The following is a 25,021-nucleotide window of genomic DNA, read 5'->3' as shown; positions in this document are numbered from 1 at the left end:
TTTCACTTCCTGGATGTAGGTCAGACCTGCCGTCAGTTTGGCTCGATTCATGCACACAGAAGACATTTTATTCCCTAAATATTTCGTTTTTCGTTCCTCCTAAGTCATAATGTGTGCACACAAACTAATTATAGAATTAAAATTTCACATCAATTATCCCAAAAAGCAGAGTCGTTGTGTTTGATCACCTCTGAAAACATGTTGCCTTTTCTTTTGATTTACAGAGGTCAGTACCACAGGCAGAGAGCAGAGTCTCCAGTACCCAGCTGTCTGTCTATGAAGACTGACCGGTCTAAAGACAATCCTCCATGCTTCAGTAATGAACCTGGACCTTCAGACACAAGGTAAGAGAACTGTTATCCCATAAGCCTACCTGATGGAATATGGTTGAATGAGATTGTATTCATGAAATCAAGTTAGTAGTAAAGATATGATGGAATACTGGAAAGAGAAAAATACAAGCTCATTGATATTTGAGTAGAAAAAAAGGCTATTATTTCATTCACTAAGAATAAGAATAAGATAACAATGAAATGAGATAAGTTTAAATTATCTCTGTAGATTTGGATCGATTAAGCAACAAATAATTTCAAGATATATAAAACTAAATAAAATATAAGCTACAGTGGGTGGAATTAAATATAACACAACTGACAATTGCAAACACAACAAGCATTTAATGTACAATGATAAGCTGGAAACTGTTCTACCACTAGAACATAACCAGGCCAAGACACATGAATGAAAAGTATGTACAATATGAAATTATAAATACATACAGTATAAAAACAAAGGAAAACATATAAACACTAGAGGGCACTCTGTAGAATGCATACCTCCACCAACCTTTCTACAGAGTTTTGTGATGTTACGTGAATCCATTTGAAATGTAGGTGCCTTTTTGTGATTGGCCACACCCCCTTTTTGCCAGTGGGCGTGCAAAGTACATGTACATGCATAATCTATGATAATAATCTAAACATAAGAAATAATCTAAATAATCTAAACAAATAAAATAGAAATCAACAAATGAAGACAATAGTACAATATGAGAACAAAACATGAATTTAAAGTCACTAGAACTAATGATATGTATCAAACATTTGTGTTTCCAGAGGTCAGTACCACAGTCAGAGAGCAGAGTCTCCAGTACCCAGCTGTCTGTCTATGAAGACTGATCGGTCTAAAGATCATCCTCCACACTTCAGTAATGAACCTGGACCTTCAGACACAAGGTAAGAAGACTGTGATACTGTAATGAGGAAATGTTATTTGATAACCTACACGATTGCACTGAAAACTACAGAGACAAGGAGTGACCATAGGGAGAAAAAACACGTTTTATGGAGGACAAGATATACAGTATATTTCACTTCCTCGATGTAGGTCAGACCTGCCGTCAGTTTGGCTGGATTCATGCAAACAGAAGACATTTTATTCCCTAAATATTTCGTTTTTTCGTTCCTCCTAATTCATAATGTGTGCACACAAACTAATTATAGAATTAAAACTTCACATCAATTATCCCAAAAAGCAGAGTCTATGGGCTCTATCGTTGCAGCGGCGCAGTTTCTAGGCCGAGCGCCAGCCGCAGTGCAAAGCAGTGGGCGTGGAAAGGCGCACTTGATATCTTGGTATCGGCGCTAAACTCAGCCTCAACCATTATAACCACGCCTTTTAAGCGTAAAATTATGCATTGTCCGCTCATTGGAGAATTGCAGGGAAGAGACACACGCTTGCCTTTTAAGCTCCAATTCCTGGACAAATCCGGTAAAACCAGACAAAGCCAAGGGCTCCGCCGCCCCCCCCTCCCTTCATCCGGTCTGTCTATCTCCATATATAGGCTATTATTCCATATTATTGCTTCTCAAACCAATCTAACTGCAGTTAAAATACTGCAAGCATGTAAATACCGTAAAATACCAATTATTAGCCCGGCGTTAATTGACAAAATATGTAGCCAGACCCCGCGTCAATATGGGACCTGCGGCAGTTTGGGACCTGCTTTAATTATTTTTGTACAAAAATATTGCTCAGCAAAGATTGTAAATAGTATGAAATTGTTTATTTAAACCATTTATTTTAATGAGTTGGCTACAGTCAGCACCCCACACGATTGCTTGTCTATGGGGAGAGCCGCGCCTCCCTCTCAGCGCAGCAGAGCACATTGCATGCCAGTTCTGGCCTGTACATGAAATCAAATAAAATTTGAGCTGAACTGTGACCTACCGGTATTTACCACTAAACTTTCTCCGCTGAAGGTGAGAGAACATGATCATCATGTGAGCAGATTATTTGTTGCATGCGCTGCCTCCTCCGCTGGCTGCATGCGCTGCCTCCTCCGCTGTTCATCACTCACGGAGCACCCTCTTCAGTAGCGCACATGTGAAAGAGCGGTGAAATACCAATTAGAAGCGGACTTCTATGCCCGCTGGCAGGGAAATATACCATAGGCACATTTCTCAAAATAATTATTACACCAGAGATGTCGGTTTTAGTGTATAAAAATCTTCAGGAAATGCCTACACAATTTTCAGAATCATCAGATGTTGAGGGAAAACGAATTTTGATCAGCAAGTTTCGTGCATGTGTTTTTTTTCCTCGTTGTTCCCGTTTCCTCGTTGTTCGTATTCTTCATCCGATTTTTCTTCTTCGTTGTGTTTGGGAGATGCATTCAACAGGATGTCGCAAAGGTAAAAAGAAAACATTGAAAAAACTAACCGGGCGTCAAATTTAGACCTGCTTTTATGTACAAAATATGTATCCAGACCCCGCTTATATATGGGACCCGCGGCAATTTGGAAGTCGGCTTCTAATTGGTATTTTACGGTACATGCCTATAATGTCAATTATCTGAATGAAATAATAATACATATTAATTAGGAATATTAGTAATATTAGTAGCCTAGCTAATTTCGGGGGGGGGGGGGGGGGGGGGGGTAATAAAACGTAGAGCTATATTACACATAAATGGGGATTATTATGATAGCCTAAACTAAATTTATGAAACTGCATTACAGCTTCACCCAAAGCCTGAGAAGGGTTGCAATTTTATATTCTATTGTATTCTAAAGTATTTTTTTCTATATATTGTATTCTCCATTCACTTTCCTGTCCCCGGTGCACAGAATCCTGCTTTAGGCCTGCTTTTCAAAAGCGCAAAGCGCTAAAAGTAGGCCAGGTCGGAAGATGGCTGGAAGATAGCAGTACGCCGGTATTTAGCGCTGACACGCCCACTTCGGCGCATTCAGGGACTCCGCCACGCCCATTCGGCCTAAAGCGCATTTGGCAGCCTAAAGCCTATTGCTATTTTCCCGAAACAGGCGCAAGGCACGTTTTTTTGCGGTTAAGGCCCGTAATAGCGCCGATGGCCTGTGGGAGAATAGGGCCCTATGTGTTTGATCACCTCTGAAAACATGTTGCCTTTTCTTTTGATTTACAGAGGTCAGTACCACAGGCAGAGAGCAGAGTCTCCAGTACCCAGCTGTCTGTCTATGAAGACTGACCGGTCTAAAGACAATCCTCCATGCTTCAGTAATGAACCTGGACCTTCAGACACAAGGTAAGAGAACTGTTATCCCATAAGCCTACCTGATGGAATACGGTTCAATGAGATTGTATTCATGAAATCAAGTTAGTAGTAAAAATATGATGGAATACTGGAAAGAGAAAAATACAAGCTCATTGCTATTTGAGTAGAAAAAAAGGCTATTATTTAATTCACTAAGAATAACAATAAGATAACAATAAAATGAGATACATTTAAATTATCTCTGTAGATTCGGATCAATTGAGCAACAAATAATTTCAAGATATATAAAACTAAATAAAAGATAAGCTACAGTGGGTGGAATTAAATATAACACAACTGACAATTGCAAACACAACAAGCATTTAATGTGTGATAAGCTGGAAACTGTTTGTCTCTATGAAACCAAATATCAAAGCCTAAAACAGCTTATTGGTTACTTAAAACAATGCCTCCTTGGTCTCATCACATCATTATTAGCGCTCACATTTTTTCCACACAGTGTTAAGATACATTTATGAGTGAAATCCTACATACTGAGGTCATCATAGTTATAAACTTTGGGATCAATAGATATAACGAGAAACAGTCAATTAGGAAAGGGGAGGGGACTTAAACGACACGGCAAATCAACCGGAAAGCCTCTCCTGAGTCAAACAAGTCATCACTCATGTGAATGTGAGTTTGGATCAACACATACAGATGATGAAAACCAGCTTGGTAAAATGTGTAGAAATGTCTGCAACAGATGACAGACTGACCTGTTCTACCACTAGAACATAACAAGGCCAAGAAACATGAATGAAAAGTATGTACAATATGAAAGTATAAATACATACAGTATAAAAACAAAGGAAAACATATAAACACTAGAGGGCACTCTGTAGAATGCATACCTCCACCAACCTTTCTACAGAGTTTTGTGATGTTACGTGAATCCATTTGAAATGTAGGTGCCTTTTTGCGATTGGCCACACCCCCTTTTTGCCAGTGGGCGTGCAAAGTACATGTACATGCATAATCTATGATAATAATCTAAACATAAGAAATAATCGAAATAATCGAAACAAATAAAATAGAAATCAACAAATGAAGACAATAGTAGAATATGAGAACAAAACATGAATTTGAAGTCACTAGAACTAATGATATGTATCAAACATTTGTGTTTCCAGAGGTCAGTACCACAGGCAGAGAGCAGAGTCTCCAGTATCCAGCTGTCTGTCTATGAAGAGTGACTGGTCTAAAGACAATCCTCCATGGTTCAGTAATGAACATGGACCTTCAGACACAAGGTAAGAGGACTGTTATACTGTAATGAAGAAATGTTATTTGATAACCTACATGATTGCACTGAAAACTACAGAGACAAGGAGTGACCATAGGGACAAAAAACACATTTTATGGAGGACAAGTATATGTACAGTATATTTCACTTCCTGGATGTAGGTCAGACCTGCCATCAGTTTCGCTCGATTCATGCACACAGAAGACATTTTATTCCCTAAGTTTTTTGTTTTTCATTCCTCCAAATTCATAATGTGTGCACACAAACTAATTATACAATTAAAACTTCACATCAATTATCCCAAAAAGCAGAGTCGTTGTGTTTGATCACCTCTAAAAACATGTTGCCTTTTCTTTTGATTCGCAGAGGTCAGTACCACGAGCAGAGAGCAGAGTCTCCAGTACCCAGCTGTCTGTCTATGAAGAGTGACTGGTCTAAAGAGCATCCTCCACACTTCAGTAATGAACCTGGACCTTCAGACACAAGGTAAGAGAACTGTTATCCCATAAGCCTACTTGATGGAATACGGTTCAATGAGATTGTATTCATGAAATCAAGTTAGTAGTAAAGATATGATGGAATACTGGAAAGAGAAAAATACAAGCTCATTGATATTTGAGTAGAAAAAAAGGCTATTATTTCATTCACTAAGAATAACAATAAGATAACAATAAAATGAGATAAGTTTAAATTATCTCTGTAGATTTGGATCGATTGAGCAACAAATAATTTCAAGATATATAAAACTAAATAAAATATAAGCTACAGTGGGTGGAATTAAATATAACACAACTGACAATTGCAAACACAACAAGCATTTAATGTGTGATAAGCTGGAAACTGTTTGTCTCTATGAAACCAAATATCAAAGCCTAAAACAGCTTATTGGTTACTTAAAACAATGCCTCCTTGGTCTCATCACATCATTATTAGCTCTAGCATTTTTTCCACACAGTGTTAAGATACATTTATGAGTGAAATCCTACATACTGAGGTCATCATAGTTATAAACTTTGGGATCAATAGATATAACGAGAAACAGTCAATTAGGAAAGGGGGGGGACTTAAACGACACGGCCAATCAACCGGAAAGCCTCTCCTGAGTCAAACAAGTCATCACTCATGTGAATGTGAGTTTGGATCAACACATACAGATGATAAAAAAACCAGCTTGGTAAAATGTGTAGAAATGTCTGCAACAGATGACAGACTGACCTGTTCTACCACTAGAACATAACCAGGCCAAGAAACATGAATGAAAAGTATGTACAATATGAAATTATAAATACATACAGTATAAAAACAAAGGAAAACATATAAACACTAGAGGGCACTCTGTAGAATGCATACCTCCACCAACCTTTCTACAGAGTTTTGTGATGTTACGTGAATCCATTTGAAATGTAGGTGCCTTTTTGTGATTGGCCACACCCCCTTTTTGCCAGTGGGCGTGCAAAGTACATGTACATGCATAATCTATGATAATAATCTAAACATAATAAATAATCTAAATAATCTAAACAAATAAAATAGAAATCAACAAATGAAGACAATAGTAGAATATGAGAACAAAACATGAATTTAAAGTCACTAGAACTGATGATATGTATCAAACATTTGTGTTTCCAGAGGTCAGTACCACAGGCAGAGAGCAGAGTCTCCAGTACCCAGCTGTCTGTCTATGAAGAGTGACTGGTCTAAAGACAATCCTCCATGGTTCAGTAATGAACCTGGACCTTCAGACACAAGGTAAGAGAACTGTTATACTGTAATGAAGAAATGTTATTTGATAACCTACACGATTGCACTGAAAACTACAGAGACAAGGAGTGACCATAGGGAGAAAAAACACGTTTTATGGAGGACAAGGTATACAGTATATTTCACTTCCTGGATGTAGGTCAGACCTGCCATCAGTTTCGCTCGATTCATGCACACAGAAGACATTTTATTCCCTAAGTTTTTTGTTTTTCATTCCTCCAAATTCATAATGTGTGCACACAAACTAATTATACAATTAAAACTTCACATCAATTATCCCAAAAAGCAGAGTCGTTGTGTTTGATCACCTCTGAAAACATGTTGCCTTTTCTTTTGATTCGCAGAGGTCAGTACCACAGGCAGAGAGCAGAGTCTCCAGTACCCAGCTGTCTGTCTATGAAGAGTGACTGGTCTAAAGAGCATCCTCCACACTTCAGTAATGAACCTGGACCTTCAGACACAAGGTAAGAGGACTGTTATGCCATAAGCCTACCTGATGGAATATGGTTCAATGAGATTGTATTCATGAAATCAAGTTAGTAGTAAAGATATGATGGAATACTGGAAAGAGAAAAATACAGGCTCATTGCTATTTGAGTAGAAAAAAGACGATTATTTCATTCACTAAGAATAACAATAAGATAACAATAAAATGAGATAAGTTTAAATTATCTCTGTAGATTTGGATCAATTGAGCAACAAATAATTTCAAGATATATAAAACTAAATAAAATATAAGCTACAGTGGGTGGAATTAAATATAACACAACTGACAATTGCAAACACAACAATCATTTAATGTGTGATAAGCTGGAAACTGTTTGTCTCTATGAAACCAAATATCAAAGCCTAAAACAGCTTATTGGTTACTTAAAACAATGCCTCCTTGGTCTCATCACATCATTATTAGCTCTCACATTTTTTCCACACAGTGTTAAGATACATTTATGAGTGAAATCCTACATACTGAGGTCATCATAGTTATAAACTTTGGGATCAATAGATATAACGAGAAACAGTCAATTAGGAAAGGGGGGGGACTTAAACGACGGCCAATCAACCGGAAAGCCTCTCCTGAGTCAAACAAGTCATCACTCATGTGAATGTGAGTTTGGATCAACACATACAGATGATGAAAACCAGCTTGGTAAAATGTGTAGAAATGTCTGCAACAGATGACAGACTGACCTGTTCTACCACTAGAACATAACCAGGCCAAGAAACATGAATGAAAAGTATGTACAATATGAAATTATAAATACATACAGTATAAAAACAAAGGAAAACATATAAACACTAGAGGGCACTCTGTAGAATGCATACCTCCACCAACCTTTCTACAGAGTTTTGTGATGTTACGTGAATCCATTTGAAATGTAGGTGCCTTTTTGTGATTGGCCACACCCCCTTTTTGCCAGTGGGCGTGCAAAGTACATGTACATGCATAATCTATGATAATAATCTAAACATAATAAATCGAAATAATCTAAACAAATGAAATAGAAATCAACAAATGAAGACAATAGTAGAATATGAGAACAAAATATGAATTTAAAGTCACTAGAACTAATGATAATTTATGTATCAAACATTTGTGTTTCCAGAGGTCAGTACCACAGGCAGAGAGCAGAGTCTCCAGTATCCAGCTGTCTGTCTATGAAGAGTGACTGGTCTAAAGACAATCCTCCATGGTTCAGTAATGAACCTGGACCTTCAGACACAAGGTAAGAGGACTGTTATACTGTAATGAAGAAATGTTATTTGATAACCTACATGATTGCACTGAAAACTACAGAGACAAGGAGTGACCATAGGGAGAAAAAACACGTTTTATGGAGGACAAGATATACAGTATATTTCACTTCCTGGATGTAGGTCAGACCTGCCATCAGTTTCGCTCGATTCATGCACACAGAAGACATTTTATTCCCTAAATTTTTTGTTTTTCATTCCTCCAAATTCATAATGTGTGCACACAAACTAATTATACAATTAAAACTTCACATCAATTATCCCAAAAAGCAGAGTCGTTGTGTTTGATCACCTCTGAAAACATGTTGCCTTTTCTTTTGATTTACAGAGGTCAGTACCACGAGCAGAGAGCAGAGTCTCCAGTACCCAGCTGTCTGTCTATGAAGACTGACCGGTCTAAAGATGATCCTCCACTCTTCAGTAATGAACCTGGACCTTCAGACACAATGTAAGAGAACTGTTATCCCATAAGCCTACCTGATGGAATATGGTTCAATGAGATTGTATTCATGAAATCAAGTTAGTAGTAAAAATATGATGGAATACTGGAAAGAGAAAAATACAAGCTCATTGATATTTGAGTAGAAAAAAAGGCTATTATTTCATTCACTAAGAATAAGAATAAGATAACAATAAAATGAGATAAGTTTAAATTATCTCTGTAGATTTGGATCAATTGAGCAACAAATAATTTCAAGATATATAAAACTAAATAAAATATAAGCTACAGTGGGTGGAATTAAATATAACACAACTGACAATTGCAAACACAACAATCATTTAATGTGTGATAAGCTGGAAACAGTTTGTCTCTATGAAACCAAATATCAAAGCCTAAAACAGCTTATTGGTTACTTAAAACAATGCCTCCTTGGTCTCATCACATCATTATTAGCGCTCACATTTTTTCCACACAGTGTTAAGATACATTTATGAGTGAAATCCTACATACTGAGGTCATCATAGTTATAAACTTTGGGATCAATAGATATAACGAGAAACAGTCAATTAGGAAAGGGGGGGGACTTAAACGACGGCCAATCAACCGGAAAGCCTCTCCTGAGTCAAACAAGTCATCACTCATGTGAATGTGAGTTTGGATCAACACATACAGATGATGAAAACCAGCTTGGTAAAATGTGTAGAAATGTCTGCAACAGATGACAGACTGACCTGTTCTACCACTAGAACATAACCAGGCCAAGAAACATGAATGAAAAGTATGTACAACATGAAATTATAAATACATACAGTATAAAAACAAAGGAAAACATATAAACACTAGAGGGCACTCTGTAGAATGCATACCTCCACCAACCTTTCTACAGAGTTTTGTGATGTTACGTGAATCCATTTGAAATGTAGGTGCCTTTTTGTGATTGGCCACACCCCCTTTTTGCCAGTGGGCGTGCAAAGTACATGTACATGCATAATCTATGATAATAATCTAAACATAATAAATAATCGAAATAATCTAAACAAATAAAATAGAAATCAACAAATGAAGACAATAGTAGAATATGAGAACAAAATATGAATTTAAAGTCACTAGAACTAATGATAATTTATGTATCAAACATTTGTGTTTCCAGAGGTCAGTACCACAGTCAGAGAGCAGAGTCTCCAGTACCCAGCTGTCTGTCTATGAAGAGTGACTGGTCTAAAGACAATCCTCCATGGTTCAGTAATGAACCTGGACCTTCAGACACAAGGTAAGAGGACTGTTATACTGTAATGAAGAAATGTTATTTGATAACCTACATGATTGCACTGAAAACTACAGAGACAAGGAGTGACCATAGGGAGAAAAAACACGTTTTATGGAGGACAAGATATACAGTATATTTCACTTCCTGGATGTAGGTCAGACCTGCCATCAGTTTCGCTCGATTCATGCACACAGAAGACATTTTATTCCCTAAATTTTTTGTTTTTCATTCCTCCAAATTCATAATGTGTGCACACAAACTAATTATACAATTAAAACTTCACATCAATTATCCCAAAAAGCAGAGTTGTTGTGTTTGATCACCTCTGAAAACATGTTGCCTTTCCTTTTGATTTACAGAGGTCAGTACCACAGGCAGAGAGCAGAGTCTCCAGTACCCAGCTGTCTGTCTATGAAGACTGACCGGTCTAAAGATGATCCTCCACTCTTCAGTAATGAACCTGGACCTTCAGACACAAGGTAAGAGAACTGTTATCCCATAAGCCTACCTGATGGAATATGGTTCAATGAGATTGTATTCATGAAATCAAGTTAGTAGTAAAAATATGATGGAATACTGGAAAGAGAAAAATACAAGCTCATTGATATTTGAGTAGAAAAAAAGGCTATTATTTCATTCACTAAGAATAAGAATAAGATAACAATACAATTAGATAAGTTTAAATTATCTCTGTAAATTTGGATCAATTGAGCAACAAATAATTTCAAGATATATAAAACTAAATAAAATATAAGCTACAGTGGGTGGAATTAAATATAACACAACTGACAATTGCAAACACAACAAGCATTTAATGTGTGATAAGCTGGAAACTGTTTGTCTCTATGAAACCAAATATCAAAGCCTAAAACAGCTTATTGGTTACTTAAAACAATGCCTCCTTGGTCTCATCACATCATTATTAGCTCTCACATTTTTTCCACACAGTGTTAAGATACATTTATGAGTGAAATCCTACATACTGAGGTCATCATAGTTATAAACTTTGGGATCAATAGATATAACGAGGAAAACAGTCAATTAGGAAAGGGGAGGGGACTTGAATGACACGGCCAATCAACCGGAAAGCCTCTCCTGAGTCAAACAAGTCATCACTCATGTGAATGTGAGTTTGGATCAACACATACAGATGATGAAAACCAGCTTGGTAAAATGTGTAGAAATGTCTGCAACAGATGACAGACTGACCTGTTCTACCACTAGAACATAACCAGGAAGAGAAACATGAATGAAAAGTATGTACAATATGAAATTATAAATACATACAGTCAGGGGCGGACTGGGATCATAATTCAGGCCGGGCATTAGATACCAAGCAGGCCAGGCTGATACGGGCCGACGCGCGTGCCGGCGTCCGAAGGGCGCCGGCGGAAAATTTGGGGCGTTTGAAGCTCAATTTGGGCCGTTTGAAGCCCAATTTGGGCCGTTTGAAGCCAGATTTGGGTCGTTTAAAGCCAGATTTGGGCTGTTTGAAGCCCGATTTGGGCCGTTTGAAGGCCAATTTGGGCCGTTTGAAGGCCAATTTGGGCCAAGTCCAATTCTACAATGAGATGCACCCACTTTAAACCTGAATAAAGTAATAAAACCACTAGTAAACCAGTAGGCGGCGCCTGGCCTGCTGTTCAGTGAGTGGCCTGGCCTGGCTTGCAAAAAAAAAAAAAAAAAAAAAAAAAAACATTTTTTTTTTTTTTTTTTTTTTGGCAGGCCAGGCCAGGCCAGGCCACCGGGCATTTGCCCGACGTGCCCGATTATGCAGTCCGCCACTGCATACAGTATAAAAACAAAGGAAAACATATAAACACTAGAGGGCACTCTGTAGAATGCATACCTCCACCAACCTTTCTACAGAGTTTTGTGATGTTATGTGAATCCATTTGAAATGTAGGTGCCTTTTTGTGATTGGCCACACCCCCTTTTTGCCAGTGGGCGTGCAAAGTACATGTACATGCATAATCTATGATAATAATCTAAACATAAGAAATAATCTAAATAATCTAAACAAATAAAATAGAAATCAACAAATGAAGACAATAGTAGAATATGAGAACAAAACATGAATTTGAAGTCACTAGAACTAATGATAATTTATGTATCAAACATTTGTGTTTCCAGAGGTCAGTACCACAGGCAGAGAGCAGAGTCTCCAGTATCCAGCTGTCTGTCTATGAAGAGTGACTGGTCTAAAGATAATCCTCCACTCTTCAGTAATGAACCTGGACCTTCAGACACAAGGTAAGAGGACTATTATACTGTAATGAAGAAATGTTATTTGATAACCTACACGATTGCACTGAAACTACAGAGACAAGGAGGGACCATAGGGAGAAAAAACACGTTTTATGGAGGACAAGATATACAGTATATTTCACTTCCTGGATGTGGGTCAGACCTGCCGTCAGTTTGGCTGGATTCATGCACACAGAAGACATTATTTTTCCCTAAATATTTAGTTTTTCATTCCTCCAAATTCATAATGTGTGCACACAAACTAATTATACAATTAAAACTTCACATCAATTATCCCAAAAACCAGAGTCGTTGTGTTTGATCACCTCTGAAAACATGTTGCCTTTTCTTTTAATTTACAGAGGTCAGTACCACAGGCAGAGAGCAGAGTCTCCAGTACCCAGCTGTCTGTCTATGAAGACTGACTGGTCTAAAGACAATCCTCCATGCTTCAGTAATGAACCTGGACCTTCAGACACAAGGTAAGAGGACTGTTATACTGGGAGCCTACCTGATAAAAGTAAGAGAGTAAAGTGAGTAAGCTTGATGAAGGGAAAATGTTCTGTTGTGTCATTTAGGATAGTTTCCTTCACTGTTGCATCACACTATGAGAGGACTGTGTTCATGAAGCAAATCTCTGCCCCAGTGTTTTCTTACATATTTTTTTAAATATTAAAAAATAATATCATGATGTTTGGAACTAGGGCACTTGGCACTTTCATGTCTGTCTACTGTCTATTGTCTGAGCCTTTTTAAAATTGAGTGACTCTCCCTGCAACCAAATCTACCTATGGGTACACATAAAGTAACCCTGACTTTGACCTTGACTTAGAGATGGGACTGATCCAATGGCGTGCCGATACTGACGTAATTCACAAATCTAATATCAGACTGACGTTGTTGACCCTTAGTCCCGCCCCCCTCCCCGAGTTGCTCAAATTCCCTCATCCTGCTAGCCCCGCCTTAAAAGCCACAACAGCTCACTGCTGGCCACACGCATAAGACACACCCACAAGAAATGGTTTAAACACCAAAACCTCCCATCATTGTTGAAAAGCCAATTTTCATTCATATGGTGTTTGTGTTTGACACTGTTTGTGTTTGACATGTAAACACAGACAGTGGTTGATACTGTAGATGTAATGTAATGTAACTCTGCCATCGTATCTACCCTAACTGCTGTGATCAATCTCTGTGCCCTGCTAACACTATCTGTAGTCAGAGGTTATCAAGAATGGTACTTATTTATTTACTAATGACTGCCAGACACTGTCTGTGTTCTGTAACAAATGTGTTGTTACAGTGTTGATGTAATAGGACTGTGTGTTGTTTGTATTGAGCTGAACATTCATTAATGATAATTACATATGAAACAAACCAGAAAAAGTGTTACAATGTTGCATTCATCCATGATCACCACAGTGACATTTATCCATGATGGGTATGCAATGTTGACTCCACTGATTAAACTACAACTATGACAACAGATACATGTGAAAATAAACTTTACATGTGATGGCAGCACGATGCTGTCTGAGCATCTATAAAGATAGTCTGGGCAAAATATTTTAATAGTTTTACAATTTGAACAAAAAATTGTTCAAACTTTTGTTCAATTTTGTTTGTTTGTTAGATCTTCATCTGATCAGGGATAATAAATTGCCTTTATCCCCACAGAATGAGGAAGAGGAGTCTAGGTGTTGTGAAGCAGCAGCTGTCCTGCTGTGCATTGTGTCATTGGGTCCTGAGGGATCCAGTCTCTACCAGCTGTGGACACAGGTTCTGCAGACAGTGCATCACCTCATACTGGGCCCAGTCCGGTTCATCAGGAGACTCCGCCTGTCCCCAGTGTGGAAAAAGGTCCAGAACAAGATCTGGACTGGAGACACCCAGTCAAACCTGCATTGCACAATGTAAGACTGGGGTTCTGTCTACTGTTGTCACCATTTCTAAAACCAGGAAACAACAGCATATCTGTTAAACACTTGTTTACTCTTTCTTCTCTTCCAGCGGACGGCGTTTTGCAGGAGGTTTTAGACGTTCATAAGATCAGTCTGATAATGAGATGTGACTTTGTGACAGAAGGAACAGATGAAGCAGGAATTGGAACTCCCCTCAATAGGATCTACACTGCACTCTACATCACAGTGGGACAGAGTGAAGAGGTTAATACCCAACATGAGGTGTGGCAGCTGGAGACAGCATCCAAGATGGAGACTCTCCATGACACTGCGATCAAGTGCCACGACATCTTTAACCCCTTACATGACCAAGAGACACACATCAGAGTAGTTCTTACCAATGGTGTTGCTGGAATTGGAAAAACCTTCTCAGTGAAGAAGTTCACTCTGGACTGGGCAGAGGGCTTGGAAAATCAAGACGTCATTCTTGTGATTCTGCTTTCGTTCCGGGAGCTGAACTTGATCAGAGATGAGCGGTACAGTCTTCTCATGCTGCTCCATGTTTTCCATCCAACCTTACAGAGGGTCACAGCAGAGAAGCTCTCTGTCTGTAAAGTTGTGTTCATCTTTGATGGCCTGGATGAAAGCAGACTTCCATTGGATTTCCACAACAATGAGGTTGTGACTGATGTCACACAGGTATCATCAGTAGATGTGCTGTTGACAAACCTCATCAAGGGGAATCTGCTTCCCTTGGCTCTCCTCTGGATAACTTCCAGACCTGCAGCAGCCAATCAGATCCCTCCTACATGTGTAGACAGGGTGACAGAAGTACGAGGCTTCACTGACCTCCAGAAGGAGGAGTACTTCAGGAAGAGAGCCACTGATGAGGAGCTGTCCAGCAGAATCATCTCACACATCAAGGCATCCAGGACCATCCACATCATGTGCCACATCCCAGTCTTCTGTTGGATCACTGGTACAGTTCTGGAGCACATGTTGACTACAGACCAGAGAGGAGAGCTGCCCAAGACCCTGACTGAGATGTACTCACACTTCCTGCTGGTTCAGACAGAGAGAAGGAAGCAGAAGTATGATGAGAGCCATGAGATGAGTCAACAGCAGCTCATGGAGACTGACAGGGAAGTTCTTCTGAAGCTGGGGAAGCTGGCGTTTGAAAATCTGGAGACGGGCAACCTCCTGTTCTACCAAGAAGACCTGGAGGAGTGTGGTCTTGATGTCAGAGAGGCTTTGGTGTTCTCAGGAGTGTGCACAGAGATCTTCAAACGAGAGTGTGTGCTCTTCCAGAAGACGGTCTACTGCTTTGTTCATCTGAGCATCCAGGAGTTTCTCGCTGCAGTCTACATGTTCCACTGTTACACAAACAGGGATAAGAATGTACTGAGCACATTCCTGGGAAAAGTCTTGGTTAGAAGTGATTACTCCTTGGATGTCTTCCTGAAGAAATCCATGCTCAAAGCCCTGAAGAGTACAAATGGCCACCTGGACCTCTTTGTCCGCTTCCTTCATGGCCTCTCACTCAAGTCCAGCCAGAGTCTCTTAGGAGGCCTACTAGGTCACACAAAGAGAAGTCCACACAGCATCCAGAAAGCCATCAGCAACCTGAAGAAGATGAACACCTCCAATACGTCTCCAGACAGAAGCATCAACATCTTCCACTGTTTGATGGAGATGAATGACCACTCAATACATCAGCAGATCCAAGACTTCCTGAAGTCAGAGAACAAGTCAAAGAAGAAACTCTCTAAGACCCAGTGCTCAGCTCTGGCGTACATGCTGCAGATGTCAGAGGAGGTTCTGGATGTGTTGGACCTGAAGACCTACAACACATCAAACGAGGGACGAGGCAGACTGATCCCAGCTGTGAGGAACTGCAGAGAGGCTCGGTTAGTCCTGATCTGAATTCTAACATTATCTACAGTTTAGTTACCTTCACACCTGATGCCATATGAACTATAAAGATATATAGTTCCTCAAACAAACACTATAAAACTGCTGTTCTACAGAGCAGTGGTAACACAGTGTTGGGCGTAACACACAAAGTAATGTGCTATTAATTTTATTAATTAAGATTCTCGTCGTCTTCAAGTCATGTTGGAAATATTGGAATTACAGGAGAGCGCACATAAACGAGCCAACAAAGTTGGGAAATACATCACGGAAAGTCTGAATTTAATGCTGTAGATTCAAAACCTTAAAAATCAGTAGGGCAATCACTTTTCACTGGAATAATAAGTAAAGCGATGTGTTACTTTTAAGAAGAGTAACAAGTAATGTGTAATTTGCGTCTTCATTCCAAAGATTCCAATTCTGAAATGTTTGTTTATAGCTATCATGTTAGTTGGTGAACACAGTTCGTTTAGCTGTAATGATTGTTGTATATATATATATATATATATATATATATATATATATATATATATATATATATATATATATACGTATGTATGTATTAGGGGTTCGGTGCGTGCAGCTACATGAAGAATACGCCGAATCCAGAAGGTAGCGGTAAAGCACCTAAACGCTGTTTGAACGCCATAAACGCCACAGAAGAAGACATACCAAAGCAACACAAGAGCCATGTGAAATCCGCGTTCACTGAATGGAACGTTTTGTGGTGAGGAAACATTACCGGGGGTCGCTCCAGTGTGTTTACGAGCCGTACGTCGCTTCCATGCTACATCACAAAACCACAAACAATATCGACGCGTCAAGCTGTGAAGAAATTCTGCACTAAGCTCTGACTTCAGTGCAGAGCAGTATTCTAATGACTTTTATGACTCAGGCGATAAGCTATTTTGCGAATTCTGTCCAAATTCAACCAAAGCCAACGAGGTAATGTAACGTTACGTAACACTGACAAAGCGGTTAACTTGTAAACAAGCAACTTACATCGCGTGAGATGACAAGCAAGACGTATTCTTCATGTAGCTGCACGCACCGAACCCCTAATACATACATACATATATACATATATATATATATATATATATATATACCGTATATACTTTTGAACCGTGAAGCCCATACTGTGATGTACACAGGGCGAGTACACGTACCGTGACACCCCTAATACATACATATATATATATATATACTTTTGACAGAATTGCTTGTAATTGCATTCTGGTATGCTTTGCTTTGTGATATTACACATTCAGCACTTTTTGAAAATTTTCTAATTCTACAATACAATTTATTGTCACTTTTTCTCTAATTATTATTACTATTATTGTTATTATTTGTATTAGAAGTAGTAGTATGCTGTGTCCGTTTTGATGTGGGCTTAGTCTCAGCTCTGCTTTCATAGAACTAATCTTACATTAAATCTGTGATCACAGACTTTCTGACTGTGGACTCTCAGAGACTCACTGTGAAGTCCTGGCATCAGCTCTGAAGTCCAACCCCTCCCATCTAAGAGAGCTGGACCTGAGTAAGAACCAGCTGCAAGATTCAGGTGTGAAGCTTCTGTCTGCTGGACTGGAGAGTCCACACTGTCGACTGGAGACTCTCAGGTAAGATTTGAATTGACAGTTTTTCTCAGTTGATTTGACACATTTCTCTGCTTTCAATACAGTGCCTCTCAGGTCACAATTCCTGACTCTGTAAAGGTTGACTGCAAGTTTTACAGAGAGCAGTAGTAGCTAAAGAGTCTGATTTATAATACAGTATATGTATGTAGTGTGAATGTTCTATACATATGTAGTTCTGTATGTTGTGTGAAATGTCACAGTTTTAATGTGTGAATTTCGTAAAAAGTACACGCAAGACTAGCTCCATAGGGTCCTATTATAAAGGTTGAAAAAGTATAAACCTAACAGTACAAAAGATAAATTAAAGCTGAATTAAGGTGATAGAGTCCTAGAAGTGGTGACTCGTTAAGTGTGAGTGTTGAGCTTAAAGTATGAAGGAGTAGTTAGAGTTCAAAGAGGGCGTGGTTTCACCATGAACTGCTGTTTAAAATGAATGGCAGTTGCACCCGGAAATATAGCTAATCTGTTTGTTTACAAACATGCTGATTCATATATAGACAGCAATTAACCTCAAACCTCATGCTGTGATATCTTATTTAGATTGCTGCACCTCTCTCTATTCCTGTCTCAAACCTCATGCTTTGATATCTTATTTAGATTGCTGCACCTCTCTCTATTCCTGTCTCAAACCTCATGCTTTGATATCTTATTTAGATTGCTGCACCTCTCTCTATTCCTGTCTCAAACCTCATGCTTTGATATCTTATTTAGATTGCTGCACCTCTCTCTATTCCTGTCTCAAACCTCATGCTTTGATATCTTATTTAGATTGTTGCACCTCTCTCTATTACTGTCTCAGACCTCATGCTTTGATATCTTATTTAGATTGATGCACCTCTCTCTATTCCTGTCTCAAACCTCATGCTTTGATATCTTATTTAGATTGCTGCACCTCTCTCTATTCCTGTCTCAAACCTCATGCTTTGATATCTTATTTAGATTGCTGCACCTCTCTCTATTCCTGTCTCAAACCTCATGCGTTGATATCTTATTTAGATTGCTGCACCTCTCTCTATTCCTGTCTCAAACCTCATGCTTTGATATCTTATTTAGATTGCTGCACCTCTCTCTATTCCTGTCTCAAACCTCATGCTTTGATATCTTATTTAGATTGCTGCACCTCTCTCTATTCCTGCCTCAAACCTCATGCTTTGATATCTTATTTAGATTGCTGCACCTCTCTCTATTCCTGTCTCAAACTTCATGCGTTTATATCTTATTTAGATTGCTGCACCTCTCTCTATTCCTGCCTCAAACCTCATGCTTTGATATCTTATTTAGATTGCTGCACCTCTCTCTATTCCTGTCTCAAACCTCATGCTTTGATATCTTATTCAGATTGCTGCACCTCTCTCTATTCCTGTCTCAAACCTCATGCTTTGATATCTTATTTAGATTGCTGCACCTCTCTCTATTACTGTCTCAGACCTCATGCTTTGATATCTTATTTAGATTGCTGCATCTATCTCTATTACTGTCTAAAACCTCATGCTTTGATATCTTGATATCTTATTTAGATTGCTGCACCTCTCTATATTTGCATTCATTAATAATCTGTTTACATAAGTTGTGTGACTGAAATGATCAAATAATAATATTTCCTTATCTTTTCATATCCATTAAGGCTGAGTGGCTGTAAGCTGTCAGAGAGAAGCTGTGAAGCTCTGGCCTCAGTTCTCAGCTCAGTTCTCAGCTCCCAGTCCTCCAGTCTGAGAGAGCTGGACCTGAGTAACAATGACGTAAAGGACTCTGGAATGAAGCTTCTCTCTGCTGGACTGGAGAGTCCACACTGTAGACTGGAAACTCTCAGGTCAGTATTACTGACCACCATTTAAATGTGGCTTTACATGCACATTAATATCAGTGAAAAGACCTGACCTCTGTATTTTCCTGCTGATGTGAGTTTTGAAAGCAGCTGAGATACCAACATTTATCACATCTAGTTTCTATCCTGTGGTAGAATATTGCATTATCTCCTTTCTTTACTGCCTCTGTTGTTGAAAGCTAAAGTAAAGGACTTGTAAAAGACGAGCCCATCGGCTAACCTCAGTGAAAACATGTGACTGTCATCGCCCTGTCTCCTCTCCAGCCCAAAAAAGAAGGAGCTAGAAGCCTCCATCTCCCTGAGCATGGAGAACCTAGCCCTCACAAGCACCCCCTTTGCTCGCTCCTGCAGGAACCCACCCAATTCCCTGTGCAGCTCAGCCAGGTTGTGCTGCAGCCCCGGTCTATCCTGACAAACCAGCTCCTCCTCCACTTCATAATGCTACTCTCCAGCCCACTTAACAGCCTTCTCACCTCTGCTGTGGACAAAGCAGTGTACTGCAGGCACAAGTGTCTCATATGAGCCTTACCAGCTAGTCAAACTCCCTCTTCTTCTCTCTCCATCGAGCCCAGAAAGCCTCAAAGCTATAGAGCAAAAGGTATCCTGCAACAGCAGTGTTTCTCAAATGGGGGTCCGGGGACCCCCAGGGGTCCGTGGCACTTTGCCAGGGGGTCCGCGAAAAGTTTTCAGGAAAATAAAAATATTTGTTTGTTTGTAAAAGCTTCATCGTTCAATGAAAATATTGTATGCTTTAAATCTAAAATGGTTCATGGATTACATTCTAATCTAACAAACCTACCAATTTAAAAGTAAATCACGTTACCGTGGAAACAATTAAGATTAGCCCAAAATCACAAATCAGAATGAGGGGGGTCCCCAGTATATTTTCTATCTTGTAAGGGCTCCTTGACTGAAAAACATTTGAGAGCCTCAGCTTTAAGGAACAGTCAACTTATCAAACAAACTCAATGCCTCGCCACACACACACACACACACACACACACACACACACACACACACACACACACACACACACACACACACACACACACACACGCACATTTGAAATATTTATTTATGTCTACAAAATACAAGTATGCAAAGGACATAAACAGTAATAGTGCAGTCAATTGCTGGGAGTCAGTCAGTTACATAAGTGCCCAGACGGCAAACACAGTAATGCATACACATAAGAAACACACAGGATGATAACATGGCAGGTTGATATATACAGTTATACTGTAATGCAAGATAGCGGTCAGTATCCACTTCATGGGTACAAAAAGCAGCGCCTCCTCCACAGTGCAGACTGCCCCCCTTAGCCCCTCCTCCTGCACAGTGCAGACTGCCCCCCTTAGCCCCTCCTCCTCCACAGTGCAGACTGCCCCCCTTAGCCCCTCCTCCTCCACAGTGCAGACTGCCCCCCTCAGCTCCTCCTCCTCCACAGTGCAGACTGCCCCCCTCAGCCCCTCCTCCACCACAGTGCAGACTGCCCCCCTCAGCCCCTCCTCCTCCACAGTGCAGACTGCCCCCCTCAGCCTCTCCTCCCCCACAGAGAAAGAGAGGGAGGGACAGAAAGAGAGGGAGAGACAGAAAGAGGTGGAGAGAGAGAAAGAGAGAGAAAGAGAGGGATAGAGATGGAGGGAGAGAAAGAGAGGGAGAGAGAGAGAGAAAGGGAGGGACAGAAAGAGAGGGAGGGAGAGAAAGAGAGGGGGAGAGAGGGAGAGAGAAAGAGAAGGACAGAGAGAAAGAGAGGGAGGGCGAGAAAGAGAGGGAAAGAGAGAACGAGAAGGGGGGAGAGAGAGAGAGAGAGAGAGGACCGAGAGAAAGAGAGAGGGAGAGAGAGAACGAGAGTGGGGGAGAGACGGAGAGAGAGAGAAAGAGGGGGACGGAGAGAAAGAGCGGGAGGGACAGAAAAAGGGAGAGACAGAAAGAGGGAGAAGGAGAGAAACAGAGGGATGGACAGAAGAGAGGGAGAGACAGAAAGAGGTGGAGGGAGAGAAAGAGAGGGATGGAGAGAAAGAGGGGGAGAGAGAGAGAAAGAAAAGGAGAGAGATAATGAGGGGGAGAGAGAAAGAGAGGGAGGGAGAGAAAGAGAGGGAGCAGAGAAAGAGAGGGAGAGAGAGAAATAGAGGGGGAAGAGGGAGAGAGAGAAAGAGAGGGGGAAGAGGGAGAGAGAGAAAGAGAGGGGGGAGAGAGGGAGAGAGAGAAAGAGAAGGAGGGAGAGAAAGAGAGGGAGCAGAGAAAGAGAGGGAGAGAGAGAAATAGAGGGGGAAGAGGGAGAGAGAGAAAGAGAGGGGGGAGAGAGGGAGAGAGAGAAAGAGAGGGGGGAGAGAGGGAGAGAGAGAAAGAGAAGGAGGGAGAGAAAGATAGGGAGAGGGAGAAATATAGGGAAAGACAGAAAGAGGGAGAGACAGAAAGAGGGAGAAGGAGAGAAACAGAGGGAGGGACAGAAGAGAGGGAGAGACAGAAAGAGTTGGAGGGAGAGAAAGTGAGGGAGCAGAGAAAGAGAGGGAGAGAGAGAAATAGAGGGGGAAGAGGGAGAGAGAGAAAGAGAGGGGGAAGAGGGAGAGAGAGAAAGAGAGGGGGGAGAGAGGGAGAGAGAGAAAGAGAAGGAGGGAGAGAAAGAGAGGGAGCAGAGAAAGAGAGGGAGAGAGAGAAATAGAGGGGGAAGAGGGAGAGAGAGAAAGAGAGGGGGGAGAGAGGGAGAGAGAGAAAGAGAGGGGGGAGAGAGGGAGAGAGAGAAAGAGGAGGGAGAGAAAGATAGGGAGAGGGAGAAATATAGGGAAAGACAGAAAGAGGGAGAGACAGAAAGAGGGAGAAGGAGAGAAACAGAGGGAGGGACAGAAGAGAGGGAGAGACAGAAAGAGTTGGAGGGAGAGAAAGTGAGGGATGGAGAGAAAGAAAAGGAGAGAGAGAATGAGGGGGAGAGAGAAAGAGAGGGGGAGAAAGAGGGAGATATAGAAAGAGAGGGAGGGAGAGAAAGAGGGAGATAAGAGAGGGAGGGAGAGAAAGAGGGAGAGAGAGAAGCAACAAGTGACAGAAAAAAGAAGTAGATGGAGAGAGAAAAACAATCCGTCGGCTGCAGACCCCATTTAAGTGTGTGTGTGTGTGTGTGTGTGTGTGTGTGTGTGTGTGTGTGTGTGTGTGTGTGTGTGTGTGTGTGTGTGTGTGTGTGTGTGTGTGTGTGTGTGTGTGCAGGCTGTCAGGCTGTCTGCTCTCAGAGGAAGGCTGTGCTTCTCTGGCCTCAGCTCTGAGCTCCAACCCCTCCCATCTGAGAGAGCTGGACCTGAGCTACAATCATCCAGAAGCCTCAGTGAAGCTCCTCTCTGCTGGACTGGAGGATCCAACCTGGAGACTGGAGACTCTCAGGTATGAAGAGACAACATCTGCTAGAAGGCTGAGAGTCACACACATTGTCTCTGTCACACTGAGAAGATGAAGAATATGTTTCATGTTTAATGGAGGATATGAGTGGAAATCCTTCATATTGAAGGTTCTTAAATGTCCATGTTTCCATCATTAAAGAGAATCTGTTGGTCTGACTTCTTCCCTGTTTATTCCTCCAGTGTGGAACATGGTGGAGTGCAGAGGTTGAGACCAGGTCTGAAGAAATGTAAGTGTGTATTTTATTTAGTTTGATTCATAAAAACAAAGCAACACCTTCAACTAGTGAGAAGGAAAGTGCATCTACAGCACAGTCTGTGACGTCCATTCATTCACATCCTGTGAGTCAGGAAGATGGCTGACATCATGTGACATCATCAAACTGCTGAGAAATGAACTGTCAATAAATCAACAAACAAACAAACAAACATGTTTATTAGATGAGAAGCTGCTGCTGTAACGAGTCTTGTTGTCTCTTCAGATGCCTGTGATCTCACACTGGACCCAAACACAGCAGACAGAAACCTCCTCCTGTCTGAAGACAACAGAAAGGTGACGAGGGTGAGAGAGGAGCAGCCATATCCTGATCACCCAGAGAGATTTGACATCCAGCCTCAGCTGCTGTGTAGAGATGGTCTGACTGGTCGCTGTTATTGGGAGGTGGAAAGGAAAGGATGGGTTGATATAGGAGTGACTTACAGAGGAATCAGCAGGAGAGGAGGGGGTGCTGACTGTGGGCTTGGAGGGAATGAAAAGTCCTGGAGTCTGAGGTGCTCTGATGATCGTTACACTGCCCTGCACAATAAGAGACGCACAGACATACCTCTCCCCTCCTCCTCTCGCTCTAACAGAGTCGCAGTGTATCTTGACGGGCCTGCTGGCTCTCTGTCCTTCTACACAGTTTCCTCTGACAAACTGATTCACCTCCACACTTTCCAGTCCAAATTCACTGAACCACTTTACCCTGGGTTTGATCTCTGTTCTGATGGTGACTCAGTGTCTCTGTGTCAGATAGAGTGAGACAGAAACACACTGTGACCAAACACAAACACCTAAAGTCACAATAGTGTTTGCATGCAAGTTCATTGCTCATGTGGTTGTGAACAGACATGATCTCTCTGTGTGTGTGTGTGTGTGTGTGTGTGTGTGTGTGTGTGTGTGTGTGTGTGTGTGTGTGTGTGTGTGTGTGTGTGTGTGAGAACAGTAACTGGACAGAGTTTTAACATCACATACAACAAGAACAGACATTTTAGTCTGAAAATGATCAACATAAATGAAGAATGTTTGATGTGTATAGTTTGAAACAGAACTTGTTGACTTGAATATGTCATTATTGTTGTCTTTAAATAAAGCAGTGTATTATTGCTCTGTTGTTAAATCAGTTGAGTGATGAAAATCAAGCAACATGTAACTGTTGATTGACATTAGTGTGTGATTGGTTGAAGATGTGACTGAGCCTCTGATTGGCCTTCATGTACAGTATCTACTAAGCACTAAGTACTCATGTGAAGCACTTAGCAGCTAAATGTGTCTCTGATGACATCATAACAGCAACAATGTAGAACTTTACATCACAGAATTATTACAAACTGTCTTCTGTCTCTGCTGTAATATGATGTCATGTATATGTTCATGTAGTCTGCATTGTTTGTATGGATTTATATGACACATGACTCACTGTATTTACTTTGTCTTGACAATCTTATGATCACTCAGGCCCGGCTCCAGACCCAAGTTACAGAGGGGGCCTGCCACTAGCTTGGGGGGGCCAAGCTACCCAAGGGGGGTCCGGGGGGATTCTCCCCCGGAAGAAGATTTTGTACATTTTAAAGTAAAATTCGTCAACCTGGTGCATTTGAGAGCAAAATGAAGAGGCTAAATCTGTGAAGAACTACACACATCTCTAATGTGTTGTGACTTTACAAATAATTAGGCCTAAACAATTAATATTAAGTGTATTTACACATTGTGCACACATTGCATTCATTGTGACAAATTTACAATAGTTAATATCCAGCCAGAATCATTGCAAATGGATGTTCAAAGTAACAGTTAGCAATAGCATTCA

The 25,021-nt window shown here is 40.6% G+C and overlaps 1 protein-coding gene across 1 annotated transcript in view; it reads left to right on the top strand.

Moving 5' to 3' along the window:
• The window catches only part of LOC310799944 (NLR family CARD domain-containing protein 3-like), a gene marked incomplete at its 5' end in the record, with an annotated part of 25,484 nt that extends 463 nt beyond the window's left edge, over nt 1–25,021 (top strand). The window contains 9 exons of the mRNA XM_083662553.1: nt 8,183–8,302; nt 12,173–12,292; nt 13,964–14,199; nt 14,297–16,094; nt 17,550–17,723; nt 19,366–19,551; nt 22,768–22,938; nt 23,136–23,182; nt 23,435–25,021. Of these exons, the coding sequence (XP_083518679.1) occupies nt 8,183–8,302; nt 12,173–12,292; nt 13,964–14,199; nt 14,297–16,094; nt 17,550–17,723; nt 19,366–19,551; nt 22,768–22,938; nt 23,136–23,182; nt 23,435–23,973 (3,391 nt within the window). The 3' untranslated portion in view covers nt 23,974–25,021. The remainder of the gene's footprint in view (nt 1–8,182; nt 8,303–12,172; nt 12,293–13,963; nt 14,200–14,296; nt 16,095–17,549; nt 17,724–19,365; nt 19,552–22,767; nt 22,939–23,135; nt 23,183–23,434) is intronic.

Source organism: Poromitra crassiceps (assembly GCF_964638095.1).
Source record: "Poromitra crassiceps genome assembly, chromosome: 29".
Classification (NCBI taxonomy): domain Eukaryota; kingdom Metazoa; phylum Chordata; class Actinopteri; order Beryciformes; family Melamphaidae; genus Poromitra; species Poromitra crassiceps.
The sequence above is the reverse complement of the archived record's forward strand: the minus strand, read 5'-3'. Positions and strand labels throughout refer to the sequence as shown.